We start from the raw sequence: 19,710 nt of genomic DNA, 5'->3' as shown, positions 1-19,710 counted from the left end.
CTACTGTGTTTATTTCAACGGTGGTGAAGGAATTCTGTTACGACCAGTAGTGGTTTGTATGGAGTCACACACCTGAGAAATCCATTCGCTCCTTAGAATGTTTTTAAATAATTGGGTCCTTCTTATATAGTCTCTCCATTCTCCTCGACACCGATAGTCTCCCAAGATGGTTTCCAACAATAATGCGGTTTCAAGAATGAAATTTTTCATCCTCTTTTTAAAGTGTTGGATCGTATTGCAGGTTAAGTCATTTCCATGGACAGTGATGGCGGGTTAGGCTACTTTCATGGGTGATGTGGCCTGTTAAGCTACTTCAGCGGGCGGCTTGGCTTGAGACCGACTAAATACTTCGTTCATCGTGCATTTTTCCTCTAAACGAGAAATCGAGCGACGATTATTTGTTTTAGAAGAGTGCACACTGATCTTGAATGTCAAGGATATGCTTCAAAATATGCTGCGAGTCAGGAAAATTGCCATATTTCACAAGAGTGTCAATATTTGTTAGCTGCTCACAAAAGCTATGAAGAACACCGCAAATAATCTAGACAGATTCAAAATGTGTTTTAAAAGAAATTGATGAAAGAAATGAAGCTCTGAAAGAAAAAGAAATAGTAAATGAAAAATATAAATGCTACAGAAGAAAAGATAAACTAGGTTGTAGACAAGCAGGAGAGAGAGCTCAAATTATGATACTTTATTTTTCGTTTGTGTTGAGTGTATTTAGAATGCTTAAATATTAAGATATTAGTGAATAATTACTGTTGGGTGCTAATGTTGAATTGTATTTTCTAAATACAGGAAGTCTGACTTATAATAAACTAGCAGCGTTCACCCCGCTTCGCTGGGGTCACCCCGGAACGCAATAAACCTTGTTAATTAGATAATTTTTACTTTTTCGCTTTCAAGTGATATGATAAAAACCATAGTAGATTGCAGTAAATGTTAACATTATATCGCCTGTCATTTATGTTAACCCGCCGAGTGACACGGTCATGCGGGTTGCATATAAATACGTTTATTTTTACCTATGATGAACTAACAAAGGATTTGTACGTTATGGACACTTGAATGGTCAATTATCTCAAGACACTGGTAATTAAAAATTAAAGTGATATGATAAAAACCATCTAGGGTCCAAATCCTAATAACCCCCCAAAAATGAAAGAAATTGGTTCAGCCGTATTAGCGTGATGAGGGAACAAAGGATTTGTGCGTTCTCTTTTATATATAAGATATTTACAGTAAGAAAGTAAGCTTGTACTGTATCTGAAAAATAAAGAAAGCGTTTAACAACTATGGGGATGGTGAAGCCGATTAAAAAGTTATTTTTTTTTCTCTCTCTCTCTAAACCTGTCACAAATGATAGTGTTCGCGATGTCGTAGGTCAGGGAAAATTTACGTATTCATAGAAATTCAGGGAAATCAGTACCAGAATTTCAGTATGGAACCTATTTAGAGTATCTGCCATGGGTCGTGATGGTCTTGGCATCTACAACACGAGGTCCGTGAACACTCAGTCACACTCTCTACTTGAACCGTGGACTACAACAACCTTATAACGGGAGACGTGTTGAGCTCATTACACCATGCCATATGTTGGGCCATACCTGTCACTCCTCGCCATTGTAATAGTCTTAAATGAGCAGTTCAAATCCACTCTGTAAAGATAATACATTTTCTTTCATGCAAATACACAATATGTACCATATACAAGCAATTTTCGGTTATGAAGTTAATGCTCAACAACCTTGTAGGTATCACATTTTCAGTTGTAAGGATCTTCTCTCAGATCGTTTATTCATTCATCAGAATTGAGACGCTAATCATAATTTAAATATAATACTGATGAATGTATTCCGAACTATGAAATTAATGTTAACAATAATACACTGGTTTGCGAAACTTATGTCACTCCCAAGTGGCATAAATTGGTGAAATTTGAACCATACATAGAAAGTAGTGTAACAGCAGAAAGGAACACTTGATTATGAAAACAAAATGACACTTTTATACAGAGACAATGACTTGCACTGAAAGCACTGTGACTCGTGAGTTGCATGGTTCTTGCTGCATGTAGACATGCTGCAAAATTGTATCACTGTAACTTCCCAAACGTGCTTAATGGGACTCAAGTCTGGGAAGTCTATTCGTTGAATATCCTCTCGTTCCAAGAGCTCCACCACCTGCGTTATTCGATTAGGCCACGCATTATCATCCATAAAGAAGTTGGGGTCGACTGCACCTTTGAAAAGACGCATGTGGACAAAGAGTACGGTGTTACAATAACATTGACTGGTGAATATGCCGTCAAAAATTGGGAAATTGATTCATAAGAATCGTTACATCGATCGCTGATCTCCACATAAGAACACCGGGCCACCAAAGTAGTAATGTTCGACAATGTTCCAGTGTTCATTGCGTGTTCTTACCTCGCGTCAGATGAGTGTACATCCAGATTCACTATTCATACTGAATCTGCTCTCATCGAAGAAGCGGACGTGACCTCAGTCCTGTTCTTGGGGCACGGAAGACGGTGCTGCCGATGTGATGCCAGCAGGTAGCATACTTCACTAACACACATGATTGCTATCTACAATTTATCGCGTTGATCATGTTGATTGTTCCCCCCAAATGTAAAAACAAATAGTAACAGTTGCTTTACGAAACTTACATCAAAACTTTTTTTGATGGGATGTGAAAAAGAGACTTTAGCAATAGATTCAAGGAACACATATGAGATTCAATGTTAGGCCTTTCAAAACATATCTTAAATATATATCTGTGTGTAGAGAGAAGAATATAATAGAAAAATTCAAGAATTGAAAATCAAATATTTGAGTATTCTTCGGTGAATATAAACATACAAAATTGAATCTTGTTTCGGAGAGATTAGACAAATGATTCTTTGCTTCCGCTGATTCTTCATATATTACGTACCTGGAAGAAGAACAAAAGAATCAGCATATTTAACGTAACATACGGTTATTACTATGATAGTGAAATGTACTTAATGTTGGGAGGCATTATAAGTTCTGTCGTATCACATTAGATAACTATTCCTTCAATAATGATAACCATCGAGTCTTCGACAACCATACCCTCGTGCTGGGATCACAGTGATTCGGAAAATTGAAGGGTAGATGCTGTTAATGGAAAGCATGTAAGGTAGATAATTAGATATAGTTTTCATATTGCATATGTTTTCTTTGTGTAAACAGATGATCGCGAGTAGAAATGTACATGAATAGAACATTCTTAAGATTGACATAATTATTTCATTTTAGTCACGGATCAGAGACCTGGAGAAATTGCTCGAAACGGAGCGATTACGTCATGCAGAAGATTTGCAAGTGTTAGAGAATGAACTTGCGCGACTGCGAGAGGAGATGGCTAATCAGCTGCAGGAATATCAGGACCTTATGGATATCAAGGTGGCATTAGATTTGGAAATTGCTGCATACCGTAAATTGCTGGAATCTGAGGAAGCCAGGTTAGTTTTCATTTATTTATTAAATATAAATTAAGACTATACTAACAACTTGTTCACTATATACAGAACATTTTCTAAGTTCCTCATTTGCTGCACGAAATATTGATGTCAGCGAAGTTCGACATAACACATAATTAGTAAATGTGTTATGCTGACGTTTTATTGCTTGTTCCAGTTCATAAGTAAATTAACCATACATTTATTTATTTATTTTCCACATTTTTGTTTCAGCTAATTTTTATGAGTTGTCATTTTATATCCTCATATTTATTAGTTTACACATAGTTGATAATGTATGTACAAAATCAATTAATTGAGAAATGTATTTAATTCCCATTACATATTCTGTTAACAACACGTACATAAAGTATATTTTCGTCAAGAGAGATCAGCGGTAGAACGCTTATTTTCTTTTCTTGCGTATGATGTGTTACATTAGTATGTTCGGTATTTTTTAATCACACATTGAAACACGCAAGATACAAATGTAGGAATAGTGTGTTACTTGCATATAAAAATAAAACTCAGGGATTGTTGTTTCTATCTTAATGTCTGTATATTGAAAAATATTAATTACAGATTTCTTTCTGCTGTGTCCTGATAAACTTGTAGTGGTGTCTTCTCTATATTTCCCAACAAAGAAGATTCCCAAATATATGTAGAGTTTTTTCTTTCTCTTGGCTCGACTCGTCTAGGAGATGGGTTTTATTAATTCTACAATACATCACACACATATATACCTAGTTATTTCATAAATATTTTCCGAAATTTTGACCACTGTTGGACCGTGCTGGGTATGAGTGGTGCCACCTGTGTATCGTGGGTAAAGTAGGTCCCGGAGCTTTTCATTTCACGGTGACAGGAGTGGCAGTGGAAGCTTGTAATGATGGAGTAGGGCTACTACGAGAATTGTATTGCAGTCATAGCGCTTCACAAGATGGGCATGCTACCACCATGGATCTTCGCCACCTGAGACCCTGCAAATCAGTGAACGATTTGTCTACTGCAACATTGTGTTGCAATTAAACGAGAAGTTTCAGTGACCGTCAGCGTAGTGGCAGACCGTGCACAATGAGGACATCACAGGCCGCAACTGCAAGGATTCGGCCAAATTTCCTGAAGGCTCAATCAGTGATATCCCGAGAAATGTCCATTTCGAAACGAACTATGTCACAAATTTCAATTAGGACTTGGGACTCAGAGCATACAAACAAAATACAGGTTATTCTCTCATGCGTTACCCCATCAAAGAGTGATGAAAGTCAGTTTCCCCAAGCGTCATGCAGGAAATTATCACAGAACAATTTTCTTTTCTGACGAAAAACTGTTCTCAGTTGAGCAGTTCTTTAATGCTCAAGATGACCGTCTGCAAGCTGCTGAACATGTTTCGAGGGTGTGAAGGTCCCATCATCTAGCATCGGTCATGGTGTGGTGGGGTGAGAGCTTCAATGGTAAAATATAGCTCAGTTTTTGTGGACAAGGGATAAAGATATCGGCTACTGTGTACCAAACCACAGTGTTGGAGTCCATTGTGAAACCACTGAGTACTACCGTTTTCCCTAGCCTAGTGGACCTTTAACAGGATTCTGCCCCGCACACAAGACACGATCAACACAGGAGTGACTACCTGCAGGGTTCTTACGTTCTGGAAAATCAGGGAACGTAAATGTGCAAGTGTAACTTTTTTTTTTTTAAATCTAAAATTGTTTCCTCTCCATCAGTTGTACATAATTGATCATGTAAAAGCAGATATCGAGGTATGATTTGTCATATTCGTGCACATCGGTTTTAAGAACTACTGAAAGAACTGAAAGCATCAGATAAAGATAAACTAGCTTTCAGGCTTGACTATCGAAACTTTTTGGTGGTCACGATCAAGAAGATTGTGAAAAGGAGACCTCTGAAGTACAAACTAGTACGTGCTCTGTCAGCTTTGGACCCCAGGTTACAAATTTCATCCCACGGCAATGCCTCAGTCGAGGGCGGGTTCTGTCAATAAAAACGCTTACTGTAGAAAATAAAATCGAAGATTCTGTGGTAGTGCAGAGGCGGGTGCATGATGCAATTATGTACTATGGAGGTGTAAAATCTGTTCCTGTTGACCGAAGAACGCTTCCCTCAGAACTCAGAGACGCTATGATGGAATACCTTAAACAGAAACGAATCAAAAGTGCTGAAGTTAAGAAATTGGAAGCAAAGAAGAAACAAATGGAATAATGTTACAAACAAGAACAAGACACTCGTAGAACAAATTCAAGAACTGAAAGCAAAACAAAATTATGTTTAAAATTGTAAATGTGAGGATTAACATGTCTCAGAATTGGCATTGTTAGAATTGAGAGTGGGCCTCGGTCGCTTAGTGGTAGAGCATTCACTTGTAGTGCATGAGGTCCTTCGTTCGATACCAGCTCGCGCCAGCTGAACTTTGTGGTGAACAAACACCATGTGCGGGGGGGGGGGGTCTCGGGGTTCTCCCGTTTCATCCCACTTTTTCATTCTACCATTTCATTCGTTTCTCATTATCACCGTCTGCTATAGCTTAGACGGCATAACCGTGGAATATAAAACTTAATTTCATTTTAGGACTGTTAATATGAGGTCTCGGGGAGAGTTGGCAATATATTCTTGACTGCACGTTATATTGCTTTTTATTTTATTTTATTTTTTAATGTCTAATTTGCAGTGTTAAGGTATGTGGTACTGTATCATACATATATTATTATATACTTACATGATAAATTTTGTAAATATAAATATAAATGTGAGGATTAACATGTCTCAGAGTTGGCAATGTTAGGACTGATAGTGGGCCACGGTCGCTTAGGGGTAGAGCGTTCACCTGTAGTGCATGGGGTCCTTAGTTCCCAACAATTACTCCTATTGGACATAAGAAATATGTAAATGGTAGTTAGAGGAGTATGTTAGAGACGGCTGTGGGGATGGAGGAGGCCGTTAAACTGTATGATAGAACTTCATCTTCCCGTTTATATTTAAGAATTTCTTAGGGAAAACAAGAATTTGTGTCGAAGAAAGTCAGGGAAATCGATCTTCACTTTTTTGTGGGAATCCTGTACGTGCCGACGTCCCATACTTCGTAAAAGTAGCCCGTCACTACACCATCAGAACTGGTCCAAACGATCGATGGGACAGAGTTCGTGTTCAAACTAGTGATGCGCGATAGGTTTTCTTTCTTTCTTTCTTTCTTTCTTTCTTTCTTTTTTTTTTTCGTAAATAACCACCGAGTGAGGTGTTTTTTCGGGTTCTTTATTTTCATCCCTATTCCAATTCCTTTCGTTCTTATATCTAAGTAATTACTATCTCGTTTGTGTGACGGTAAGCTAATGTTTTAATGTGAAGTATAAATGTTAAGCAATTAGTTTTCGCGTGTCAATGACTGAAAGGCACCTTCGAGAATTATGAAACTACGAATTTGTAATGATTAACTTTTACCCATGTAAATAATGTTTCGGGACACGATTTTATTTTTCTTAGGAATGGGCTGTTCTCTGCTCGCTTTCTGTTGTGGAAATTTAGTTTACTTTCGCGTTGCTGGAAAATAGAATTTTTTTAACCTAATAATTAATATCAAGTAACAGACATTATTCAAGAAATCGCTAATGAAGAAATGGCAACCTGAAAAAAGAGTATACACTTTATTATCGAGTATTAAGTGCACGATGTTTACGTGTTTTAATTCAGCATTTTTATTTCTTGTCGTAGAAACTTAATGTTTAAATACCTAGATTAAACAAAAACTGATGTGTCCCAAAAAGCAAAAGGAGTAGCAAACGTAAGTTGATTTGATGCAGTGTATCTTGGTGGTGTACATGGCAGAAGAAAAATATTTTGTCAAAACAGTTCAAGGGAAAGGATTCAAGTTTAAGGGAACAAACACCGTGTGCGTGGGTTGCCTCGGGGTCTTTCCGTTTCCTCCCACTTTCTTCATTCCACCATTTCATTCATTTCTCATCACAGTCTCCTTTAGCCTAGCCGGTATAACTGTGGGATGTAAAACTCAAACATTTCATTTTCAAGTTTAAGTAAAGATGTTTAATTTCTTGCTTTTGCAGGAATTTTTACTAGGTAAATGTTCTGTAATTTCATAATAAAATACGTTATATTTGTTTATATAATGTTCACTATTCTAGTTGATCAGGGAAAATTATATAATGTATTATCATTGTCCAAAAAAAAAAAAAAGTTTTGGAAAACCGGAGAAAGTCGGGGAATTCTTTCTCGTAATTTTTGTCGCACATTTGAACAGAAATTAAAAATAATAATAATTATTATTATTATTCATTTATTCTATTTTGTCAACGGCGTGTTTTAGAGCTACAACTTCTCACTCGAAACTTACAATTCTCCTAAGTCAGTCGAATTGGCCTCCATTCAGACCAATATAAAAATGATGGGACTCACTCACCTCGGAAGCCGTCTTCTTTCTAAGTAGCTTGAAAAGAAATTATAATAGGAACAAACTAACTACGGTCTCCAGTTAGACAGGAGGAAATCATTCATTCGTTCACCAACCGATCACCACTTTCACAGCTTACAGCTAAGTTTGTTCTTTCGAATAAAACTATAGCCATCACTTTGGCCAAGAGAAATCACACTTTTTTTCCGCTACGATCACCACTTAGATCGTTCCCGATCAAAGATAATAGAAAAGGTATCATCGAGGCGGACCTTCGACCAACATGTCAGAGGCATGATTCATTCCTACAACCTGTTATATATATATAAACGGGAGAGAACGATCTAAGTGATGATCGCAGAAGAGAAAGAGTTATTTCTGTGGACCAGAGTCATGTATAGGTTTTCTGAGGCAACGAATTTAGTTGTAGGACGGTGATTTAAGTGACGGTCAGTTGATGAAAGAATGAATAATTTCCTTCAGTGTAAGAGGAGACCATGTTGGTTGGTTCTGATTTTTAATTTTTCAAGCAAGTCAGGAGAAGCTTAAGTGATGGCGTCTAGGGTGATCAGTTCCAGTCATTTTTGTGTGGTCTCAGTGGTGACCAATTCGATTGAATAGGAAAGTTTTGTAAGTTTCGAGTGAGAAGTTAACTGTAAGACAGGCCGTTGTCAAAACAGAATAATAAAGAATTATTATCTTTTTTAAAATTCTGTTAAAGAGGAACAGAAGCCTAGGTCAGATATTACCTTGAGTGATGGTTTCTTCTTTAGAGAAAAGTAACTGTCTATGGACATAAGTGGTGTCCTAAGAATAAAGTTACTTTTTAATTATTTTTCTTTTCTTTTTTTTTTTTTTTTATGTAGAAGGCAAGTTTGAAATCAGGCTTTCCTTATAGTTTAGGCGTCAGTCGAAACTGGATCTAAGTGGGGACCCAGTGGGTTTCAGACTAAGGTAACTGATTAGGAATTTGTGATGCTAAGTGTCGCTCGCAGACAGTGATTTGGGTCACCGAGGTAGAAGATCTTACTTTACAAGCAAACTTCTTTTTAACTTTTAAAAACATCGACATCGGTATCTTTGAGCCTTTTTATGAATAAAAATGTTTTGTTAAGCCCAATACTGTAATTTGTAATAAAAGAAAACAAGCCTACCCTGCAACTTTAGGTTTAGATAGGGTTTGGTTTGCAGGTTCGAACTTGGGTTGTAGAAGTGCAAAAGTTGTACGTAAGAGGTAAGACAAAAGATAGCTATTATTATACATGTGGAGAAGACACCCTCTAGACGAGTCAAGCCAAGAATACTACACAATTTGGGAATCTACTCTGGTGGAAAGTACAGAGAAGATATCACTATGCATTTATTTATTTTTGTACTTCTGTACTAATATTTCTCAATTTTTGTATATATATCTTGCTTATCTAATGAGAAAATTAACTATTTTAGGTTGAACATAACTCCTGCACAATCTCCTGCAATGGGTCGTGTTTCAAGAAGTACTCCTGTTCGTCGAGGAACTCCAGTACGATCTGGAAAACGTAAACGAGTTCTTTTAGAAGAATCGGAAGAATCATCCCAGTCTGATTATTCTGTAAGCTCTCATGCCAAAGGAGATATTGAAGTATCAGAAACATGCCCACAAGGAAGATTCATTAAACTTCATAATAAGAGCAATAAGGTAATACTTGGCCCACTTTCTTAGAATTCTAATCTTGTAGAATTTGTGTATTTAAGTATAGTTTAATTTGATATATGTTTATTCTGTAAGTGCAAAATGAAATGAAATGCATACGTCAATGATAATGCCCTGAGAGCTAAATGAGAAACATGTTAAATGTAAGTGAAAGGGGAAAACGACAGAAAATTTTAGGACTGCGGACACGGTACAGTCCTTTCAAGTTCACACAATCTGCATTCAGTCCTCAATCTTTCGCACTAAAAGTTGGAATGGTAATGGAAACAACTGAATACTAAAGTTGTCCAGAAAGTAAAGAACATTCTGGTGCGAGACTTATAAACCAAACAATACAAAATAATGCGTAAAATAGAGGTAGTTACTTACGTAGATACACCTTGTTAAATCAATTGCTGCGGCCAGTTGTTAAGTGGCAGTGCGGCTAGCTGTGTCTTTTTCCACAGCATTCTGGAAATTTGAAATTTTGTAAACATGCTCTTGAATAAAGAATGTGTTAAATTAGATTTTGCTGAATAATCTACCCCTTAAGAGGTAAAAAGGTGGGAGGTGTAATATATTATTCGTTCTTTTTAACAGCAAAACTGTTAGGGGTAGGAACTTGACATTTTTACGAGACTCGTACAAATAATTTGACTTTTTACTCAGAATCCAGCATTTAAGGAAGAAGTATATTAAACGTTAGTTTGCCCTTCACCAGATCTCCGAAATAGTTGACCAAGGAACTTGAAATCTGTGTGTAAAGCGGAGCTTTTAGAAATATCCGGAACAAGAAGGGACGAATTTTTTATATACAGGCATGGAATTTGTACATGGTTTCTGATATACAAAGTATAAAAATAAAGTATAATTTTGCAAAAATCTTTGAAATTTTAATCAAAGAAATAATGGAACTGAAGATTTTTTTTAACTATTGGCCTTAAAAGGTAAAGAAATTTGGTATATCGAGACTTGATGCTTTATAGAATACGAATATCATTCACTTATACAGATACAATATGAGAAAGGTGAGAGAGGGTGAGTACACTGGCTGTTGGAAGACCCCGAATGTGAAATCGAAGTATCACTGACCAGTCACTGTATTTTCTGAAATTTGCGACCGAATGAGATATTTGGTAGGGTTGTTACTCTTAAATCACCGGTTCTTGTTTAAAAAGGATATTTAGAAATAACCCTTAAGAAGGTTCAGAATGGGGTTTCAGCAGGTGGACTCAACTTGAAAACTACAGGATTTTAAGGTACAAAATATTGGATGTATCATTGTTTTGTTTCACAGTATATGAATTTATTTGCTTTCGTAAATTCAAATGTGTATGACGACGCAGGAGGCGGAGATGCTTTTTACGATTAGATGTACGTAGTAGTTCCGTCTTTTTTAACCTTCAGGTGTTGAGAGTTTCTAGAGAGCTTTCCACTCCATTTCTTGCAAGTATCTCCTCCACCTTGGAATCTTTGTATTCTTTATTTTCGAATGATTTCTAGCCACATATTTCTTGGTTTTCCTTTTGGTTTTTCCCTATAACATTTGCTTCATACGCCCTTTTTACTATTTTCTTCCATTCTTATTAAGTGTTCAAACCATCTCAACTCTTTGTTTTCTGTATTTTATCTTCTAATTGAGTTACTGTTAACATTTCTTATTTTGACATTTTTATCTTATTTCTTCGAAATTTGCGTACAATTTCTCTAAAATATCTAATTTATCTTGGATGTAATATACATGATTTGTAGCGATATCTTCAATACGTTTTGTTCTCCGAATTTGGTTTCATTATTTATTTATTTATTTATTTATTTATTTTTATTTTTATTTTTTTATACAAACCCTGAATACCCTACGAAACTGCATGTTAGAAATTTATATTTGGACTCTTTTTAGATCACGACTTAGGTAAAATTATTTAAGGATTGAGCCCGGGAAAGTTAATTTCACAGGGATTAATAACTATTTCCAGTGAATGTGGTGGATGTACCATTTTCACGTGCGGGAAAGCAGTTTAATTCGTGAGACTCCACTTCGCCAATATGGACTTTGGGAAAATTCATTTCGAGCGAGGGCCAAAGAATTACATGAAATGAGATGTATTTGTCGTTTTCAGGTACAAGAAAATATTTGGTTTGGTCACAATGGTCAGAATAATTATTTAGGATGATTCTTTTATTTACTAGGAAGTGCCATTAAGTGGCTGGCAGATTCTGAGGAAAGCAGGAAGCGAAGAAGCCACTTACAAGTTCCATCGAAGTGTGAAACTGGAAGCTGGTGGAACCCTGACTGTGTGGTCGTCAGATGCTGGTCAGACACATGAACCACCTCATAACTTCGTTATGAAGGGGCAAAAGTGGGTAATAGGAGATTCAATGACAACTACTGTCCTCAGTAATACTGGAGAGGTTAGTTAATTTGTTTTATTTATTTATTATATACTTACTATTTTATCAGTTTTTTTTTAATTAATTCGTCTTACCTGATATTCAGAAATCAAATGTAGAAAACAATGTCAGTATATCAAAACGTGATTGTTTCGAATGGGTTGAAAATAAGCAAAAAATTTTGGTGAGTTGGAGTTTGTAGTTTTGAAATAAAATGAAATCTTTCAGTTTTACGTCCTACAGTTATGCCGGCTACGCTAAAGGAGACGATGATAATGAGGAACGAAGTGAATAGTGGAATGAATAAAGTGGAAGGAAACGGGAGAACCCCGAGAAAACCGACGCACACAGTGTTTGTCCACCACAAGTTCACTTGGTGCGAACAAAGATCGAACCAAGGACCCCACGTACCAGAGGCGAACGCTCTACCACTGAGCCACCGCGGCCTCGTTTGTAGTTTTGAATAATAAATGAAAGAATATGCATTTACCCACTAATTGCACTTAGATTCTTTCTTGGACAGTTTCAACCACAATACGATGGCCTTTCTTTAATAACTTGTAGAAGGCCGTAACATCGTAGTTGAAATTATTGTCCAAAAAAGGATCGAAACTCAGTTGGTGGGTGCATAAGGAGTTTGTCTGATCGTACTTGATCAATTAATTAAGTTTTAAAATTCATTTTCAGCAACGAGGCTATATAAAAGTGAACTTAACTACTTCCAATGGGATTTTACTCGAATAGGGAAGTAGACTCACCTGAGATCGAGCTCAAGATCATACGCACAGAAAGCATCGAGTTAAACACTTAGTCACGAATGGGAAGTAATTTGACTTAACTCTTGTTTGAGAGATTAGTTGTTTTATTTTTCTGATTATTATTTGGTGTGAGTTTAATGTTCCTTTTCATTAGCAGGGCTTTATGAGACGTAGGCTTACAACATCCGAAGACGCAAGAAATCTTACGTTTGACATATATATTGTTCTACAGAATACATTCAAACATTAGAAAAATGTGAGCAAAAGACTAATACTTACCGCAGAAATAAAACTCTCCTCTAGGAAGTACTTTTGGAGAACATATCTCCATCTTCAGTCTAATCACGATTCGAAAAGCATTTAAAACGTGGCGAGAAATGTGGATGGATAAAATTGGTTTGAAAGGATTTAAAATATGAGAAGCGTGATTTTTTTCTTGTCAAACATAAGCAGACAGTAATGGTAACTCACTTGTCACTGTTCATTGTTGTTCACTTTTTTTTAAAAAAAATTACTTCCCAGACGCTAAAAATGAGTAGTAAAAAGACTGCTCCAAATCGGATTTATGTCTGCGTAATCTGAATTGAGTGTAAGTTTCTCTTAATGATTGTAATAGGCTTCTTTCATTTTTCGTTCAGTTGGTTTTGCTTTATCAAACATGAATTAACAATGTTATGGTTATTATCTTTGAGATGTGATGCCAATCCGGATAACTGTTGTAAGCTACGAGATTTCGATGTGCGAATGTGCTCAGCTATTCTGGTACAAATATTCCTTTGTCTTTGTCTTCCCAAAATCCTTTTCGAATCGTGACTACGCTGAAGATGGAGATAATGTTCTTCGAAAGTACGTACTTTCTAAAGTTTTTTTTTTTTTTCTGCCTTTAGTATTAGTCTTTTGCTTACATTTTTCTAAATATTATCACCGCTCGCAACATAGTGATAATATTCAAACATTATTTATTTGCACATGGCAGTAGTAACTACTATCTGATCTACTTTTGATTTCTTGTCTCGTAATGTCAGTACTTGTTCAGAGTTTCTATGGTTTTCACATAAAGAGAAAACAGTCGTTTTAAAATGTGGAGTTTATTATTATTGTTATATTGTTCGGATTCATTTTAAAGAGGGTTTTGCATGAAGAAATATATATATATATTTTAAATTTCAATGAGTGTGGTATAAACACTTCAGATTAATTATCAGGTATTTTAGTTACTGACTCACGACGTCTCAAGTCAGAGTATAGGTGAACTTAAGACACACACATTGTATTTCCTGTTTCACGTCAAATTTTCGCTGATGTATTTTACAGGTTTGGAAATCCGGGCTTACGGTATTGCCTTGATTTATTCGTATCCATTTTGTCAGTTTAGCACTTCCGTTATTCTACGATTGTTTTAATTGTGAAAATTAACTTATCACACTTACCTGTCAATTTGACCAGTCATGTTCCGTATTGTTTGTTTCCCCTAAGTTGGCGCGACGTTGCAAAATATCATTTTGAAACTCCACATGTAAGTTCGATGTGTGGCCTGTGCTTTCTTTGGTAGCTTGTATTCAAATGAATAAATAAACTCAAAACAGTAAACGGCCTGAAATAAATGAAAGCATACAATGATACAACAAAATACCTTGGCATTACTAATATTGTATTGTGTTATCGTATTTGACGTAGCATTTTAATTTAACTGAACGTATGATGCCTTATCCGTAAACCAGGGTTGGCTGGTTTAAACTATGGTTTAAACCTTGGTTTAAACTAGCTGTTTTTTTTTTTTTTTTCAAAGAAAGAAAGAAAAAAAACTGGTTAAAAAAGAAAGAAAGCCTTAAATCGTGTTAACTTCATGATGACGTTTCCACATATTAAACCAACTTCATTAGTTTTATCTCCTTTCCACCTTTTAATCAAGGCGTCCCATGTTCAATTTTTGGTCGAACTATAACCCTTTTTCAAAGTGTAAATCAAGTAGCTGTTCGGATGTCACTTTAAGCGAAGGTCTTCTTGATAACCTCGATATTACATTAGGATGTTAAGCCTAAACACACGAAACAAAGCCAAATTGTATGCTTGAATGCCTGTTGTTTTATAAAGAAGCCAGAATCAATATCTTAAATATAATGATAGAAATTGGCAAAATTTATCGACTGCCTACGTAGCTTCCAACATTAGCTTGGATTGGACTTTCAGTTTTAATTTAAATGAATGATATCTACATACTAAATTTGTAATTTAATACGTCAGTTTTAGCGTACTGATTATGATACGTTGACCTTAAAATTTTACATGCAAAGCAATAATAGGATTTTCCCGATGGCTAAGGCCGGAGTTCCCCGATTTATATTTAATTCTGGTTTTGGCTGTGCAATTGTTTATCTTTTTGTTCTTCTGAAATAACTCTTGACGGTTATATTAACAAGTATGTAAAGATTAGTGCAACGTATTTTTATCAGGAGTCCTTCGTGAGTGATTCGGCAGACTCATCGCATTTGTAGCCAATTAGTCCCGGTTTCGAGTTCAAATGGAGGACAATTTGTCCCGGATGAAAGCCGTGAAGCGGTTTGGATTCCTCTTTAAGAGTATGTGACACCTTCCAGCAGAACCCCGTTGTTGCATAACACCAAGGCGAAACAAGCTTACTTCTGTCCATATGTAATATAAATACATAAAAGCAAGGTATTTAAACCAAAAAACCTGGTTTAAACCGAAAACGGGTTTTTAATTTTTTTTTTAAATAAACCATGTTTTTTTCCAACCCTACCGTAAACAAGTGGTAGCACTTAAAATACTGTTATTTAAAATTTCCTTTTAGGAAATGGCAGTTTATGAACAAAGAAGACAGCAGTTAAGTTCATCATCAATGCGTCACCGAGAAACATCCTCAGGGTTTTCTGCCCATCGTGCACTTGATGTAGGATCCGAGGAGTTGTATCACCAGCAGGTAAGTGTTGGCTTTATTAAAGAACTAACGTAACAGAGTGTCTTTGTATGTTGCATGTCTCACATATTGCAGAGTAGAATAGTTCGAAATACCAAGTTTATATGTTATATGAGTGGGAATTCAATATAATTAAACCATTTCAATTTCTTTTCTCCTCGTTGCTTGTGCAGTTTTTTCTTTGCTTCTCACCTTTAATTGTACATAATGTTAAACAGTAGAGTACTTTGACAAAGTAAAGTAAAGTAAAATAAAATAATAAAATAAAATAAATAAATAAAAAAAGTATTGGCTACATACAAAAGATACAGCCAAATCTCCAGATTCACTTTATGTTGAGAACAAACCGGGAGACTTGTAAATGAGCCAGAAGAGGTACTTCTAACAAGCAATGCATTGTTTACTGAATTACGGTATCGCTTATTTTAAAATTGTTTTTAGTAAAAATCAGATACATAACGTTCCTGCTAATATTCATGTTGTTTTCAGTTCTGTTACACCTTACTAAATTCAACAAAAGAATAATGCTGCCGTAAGATCGTCTTATTTTCTTGCTCTTAGTCAAGCTTTGATGGTGCTGAAATGGAAACAGAAATATAAGTATATAGTTTCTTCAGTTAAATTTTCGCTGAAGCAAATGCTGGGCAACTATTGAAGATCCTGCTTCTTATAAGCCAATATTGCGAAATCCCACTTTAATCAGTCTACAGCTATAGGACCGCAATAAATAGCTTCTGATTTTTTAAAAATTATTATTATCACCTAAATATGGAATGTAATTTTTGAAAAATTTAATTCATATATAAGAGACGGCTTTTTATCAAAGCAGCATACTATGATTGGATTTAACAAATACAGATACCAGAACTAATGACAAACGAGGCAAAACCAATACATAATGTAACGTTTAAATATACTTTAAAATTTCAACATAGTATCGTGATGAAGTGATATTTGTAATCTTTTTCAGAAAAAAAATCATATGTTCTAGTGTTCACTCACTGCGTACCTTCTACGTTGTCCCCAAATGCATTCAGTACCGTAATGATTTTACAGCATTGTCCGGGGGAGGCGAATTGCACCTGGGTCATTCACGTAAATAACTGAGAATCACCATCTCATCATAACCAAAAATATCTGAATGCAGCCCATGGTAAGGAAGTTGAGATTTCAAATGAAAATGTCTCACTCATAGGTTCTCCCCCCTAAAAATTAAAAGATCAGTGGCAGGAAATATTGAATACGTGCGTTAAAACTTTCTTTTTGTCTTGCGTGAAGAGACATACAGAAGTAATTGAGAAGTAATTAGAAAGGTGAAGGGTTCTTTTACATGTACAAGGCAGCAAAATTATTGAAAAATGTATTGAGGATGTGTTTAGCACACGGAAAATTAGTAAAAAATGATTGTTGACGATAGCTGTGGAGAAACCCTGGACATAATGTGGTTGAAGGTACAAGTGTAATTGTTGGCATAGTGAAGAACCTCCTGTTGATTTACTATGGTAAGTCAGGATCTTTGTAATAAGCTTTATGATCTGAAACATATCATTATGTTGCAGAGAAGCGTTAGAGTATTTAAAACATTTGAAGAAAAACATCAGTGTTGGACACTGCATTCTCAGAAAATTTCAACTTAATTGTGCATCGTGCTGTTCAGGAATTCCATTGGTTGACAACACAGGCAAGATACATCAGTTTGTTGCATACTTACCTTCTGTTTCCCCACAGCAGCCAACACTTGTCATCATTTATATAATCAGTGACTGGACCACACAAACATAATACTTTATGCTTTACAGAGCACTGTTATCTAACATCGCCACAACATAAAAATTTATTACTTTTCTGATGATTACAAAAAATCCCATTGCAAAAAATCGCAAAAGTTTTGCCCATCTTGATTGTCATTAGCAAAATTACAACATTGAAACTGAATTGAATTTTCTCACCGCGAGTCATAGCAAAAGTTCATACGATGGTGTGAAAGGCATAGGAAAGAGACTAACTGCAACAACCAGTCAATAACCAATTACAACACAACAGTTATACCAATATGCACTAAATGATTTTTTTTTTTTTTCGTCATCTGATACACATTTTGCTGAGAAGTTGGCCAGTAGATATGGTGCTTTCATCACTGTTCCATAAACCATAATCTTCCACAAATTTGTTCCTGTTGCTAAGGGATGTGTCAAGATGTACCGCACAGGGATGTGTCAAGATGTTTTTAGATTATCAAGAATTCGCAGTTCTCCCCACCACACAAAAAATGTAGTGAAATTAAATACCATTAAATCATCATCATACATTGCCTGTGTATATGATGGGAAGTGATATGTGGCTTTTGTAACAGAAATTTCAACTAGGAAATGTGATGTTCATTTTCTAAAACCAAGTGGACCAGCGGACTCATTCCACTGGACCAATGAACACAGCTGGGTGAAATCCACTGATTTTCTGAGAGCAAATATATCTCTGGCAGATAGAACACTTTCACCAAAGAAGTTCAGAATGGCATTACTGCATGTTTTTAAAACCATCATGATTAAACACATACCCTTCTACTGTGCATAACGCATGTATCCAGTGAATCGTCGACTTTATAAGGTGAGAATATTGGTATAATATATTGTTCAAGTTCTTCCTCATTTTTCTCGATAATGTAAAATTTCACGTTGAGTCTGCAGTGTCTGGCATTACACGAGAAGACTGGACAAAGTGCATTCAGCAAGTAATAAAAGAAGAAAAGAAAATGTGGGACTTGGATGACCAAGTGGTGGAAAAAGACCTGAAACTCCAATCAATAATAATAATAATATTAATAATGTATTTTTCATTTAACAAAACTGTGAATGACTTTCCCCTTTCTACTGTTATTAGTAGTAGAAGTATTATTATTATTGTTCAACCAGTTCATTTATTTTCTTGATCAAGCCGAACTGTTCGTTTTTATTATATTTTGCAAACACTGCAGTTCATACATTTGTCTTGAGTGCTCTCGCCCCAGCAGCAACAATTGCTTACCAGCGAAATTCAAATCTATTTTTAATCTTTCAAGTTTTCTTTTCTGCTGCTGCTCTTAAGTATCGGGACAACACGAGTCAGTATTGCCAAAATGTATGATTTGCTCCTTCCGTAGGGAGTGGGAGTGATACATCACTAGCCAATCGTATTTGTGAGAAGCGGGAGGATACAACTATTTTTTTATCGGAGTTTAGAGCTTACGCTGAACAGGGAATAGTCATTTTGAACAAAATATTAGCTCAGTGGTAGAGCGTGCACCTCCGGTGCTTGGGGTCCCTGGTTCGATCCCAGATCGCGCCGTGTGGGCTTTGTGGTGGACAGACACCGTGCTCGTGGGTTTTCTCGGGGTTCTTCCGTTTCCTCCCACTTTCTTCCACCATTTCATTCATTTCTCATCATCATCGTCTCCTTTAGCCTAACCGGCATAAGCATGGGACGTAAAACTGAAAGATTTCATTTCATTGCATTGCAATGAATTTTTCAGTAATTTTACTGCCTTGTACATGTAAAGGTGCCCATCAGCTTCCTGATGACTCCTCAACCACCTCTGTACATCCATTCACGTAAGACAAAAAGGAGAAAAAAAATGTCTTCATGCATATGTTGAAAATTTCGTGCCCTTGATTTGACCTTCATTTTTTTTTGGGGGGGGGGAGAGGGCATATGTGAGCGACAACTTTTTCATTTGGAATTTTATCTTCCCTTATCATTGGTTACATTTGAGATGTTTTTGGTCATAATCTGAGATGATCATGCTACCAAATTCTTGTTCCGTGGGATTATTTCCATTCTCCGATCGTGCTGAATCTGTTACCAGAATTTTCGAAGTACTGCTTTTTCCCTCATGTATTCAGGCCTCTCCTTCCCTGGACGAAATCTGAAATCACTGTTTTAATAATTGAACTAAGGATAATATCTGCATGTTCTTGACGTCTTGTCATTATGTGTATAGCGATTTCAGTGACAGATATCGCTACTATTGCGCATGATATATATGTAATATGTGAATTATACTATATATAT

The 19,710-nt window shown here is 36.0% G+C and overlaps 1 protein-coding gene across 2 annotated transcripts in view; it reads left to right on the top strand.

The window, feature by feature from the left end:
• The window catches only part of LOC145675755 (lamin-like), an 82,821-nt gene that overhangs the window by 44,289 nt on the left and 18,822 nt on the right, over window positions 1–19,710 (top strand). For both annotated transcript variants that reach the window (XM_081746421.1, XM_081746411.1), the window contains exons 6-9: window positions 3,285–3,490; window positions 9,351–9,582; window positions 11,767–11,988; window positions 15,538–15,666. In XM_081746421.1, coding sequence (XP_081602547.1) covers window positions 3,285–3,490; window positions 9,351–9,582; window positions 11,767–11,988; window positions 15,538–15,666 — 789 coding nt within the window. The remainder of the gene's footprint in view (window positions 1–3,284; window positions 3,491–9,350; window positions 9,583–11,766; window positions 11,989–15,537; window positions 15,667–19,710) is intronic.

The sequence above is a fragment of the Thermobia domestica genome, chromosome 2 (assembly GCF_964235325.1).
Source record: "Thermobia domestica chromosome 2, izTheDome1.hap1.1, whole genome shotgun sequence".
NCBI lineage: Eukaryota > Metazoa > Arthropoda > Insecta > Zygentoma > Lepismatidae > Thermobia > Thermobia domestica.
This window is presented reverse-complemented; position numbering and strand designations above follow the sequence as displayed.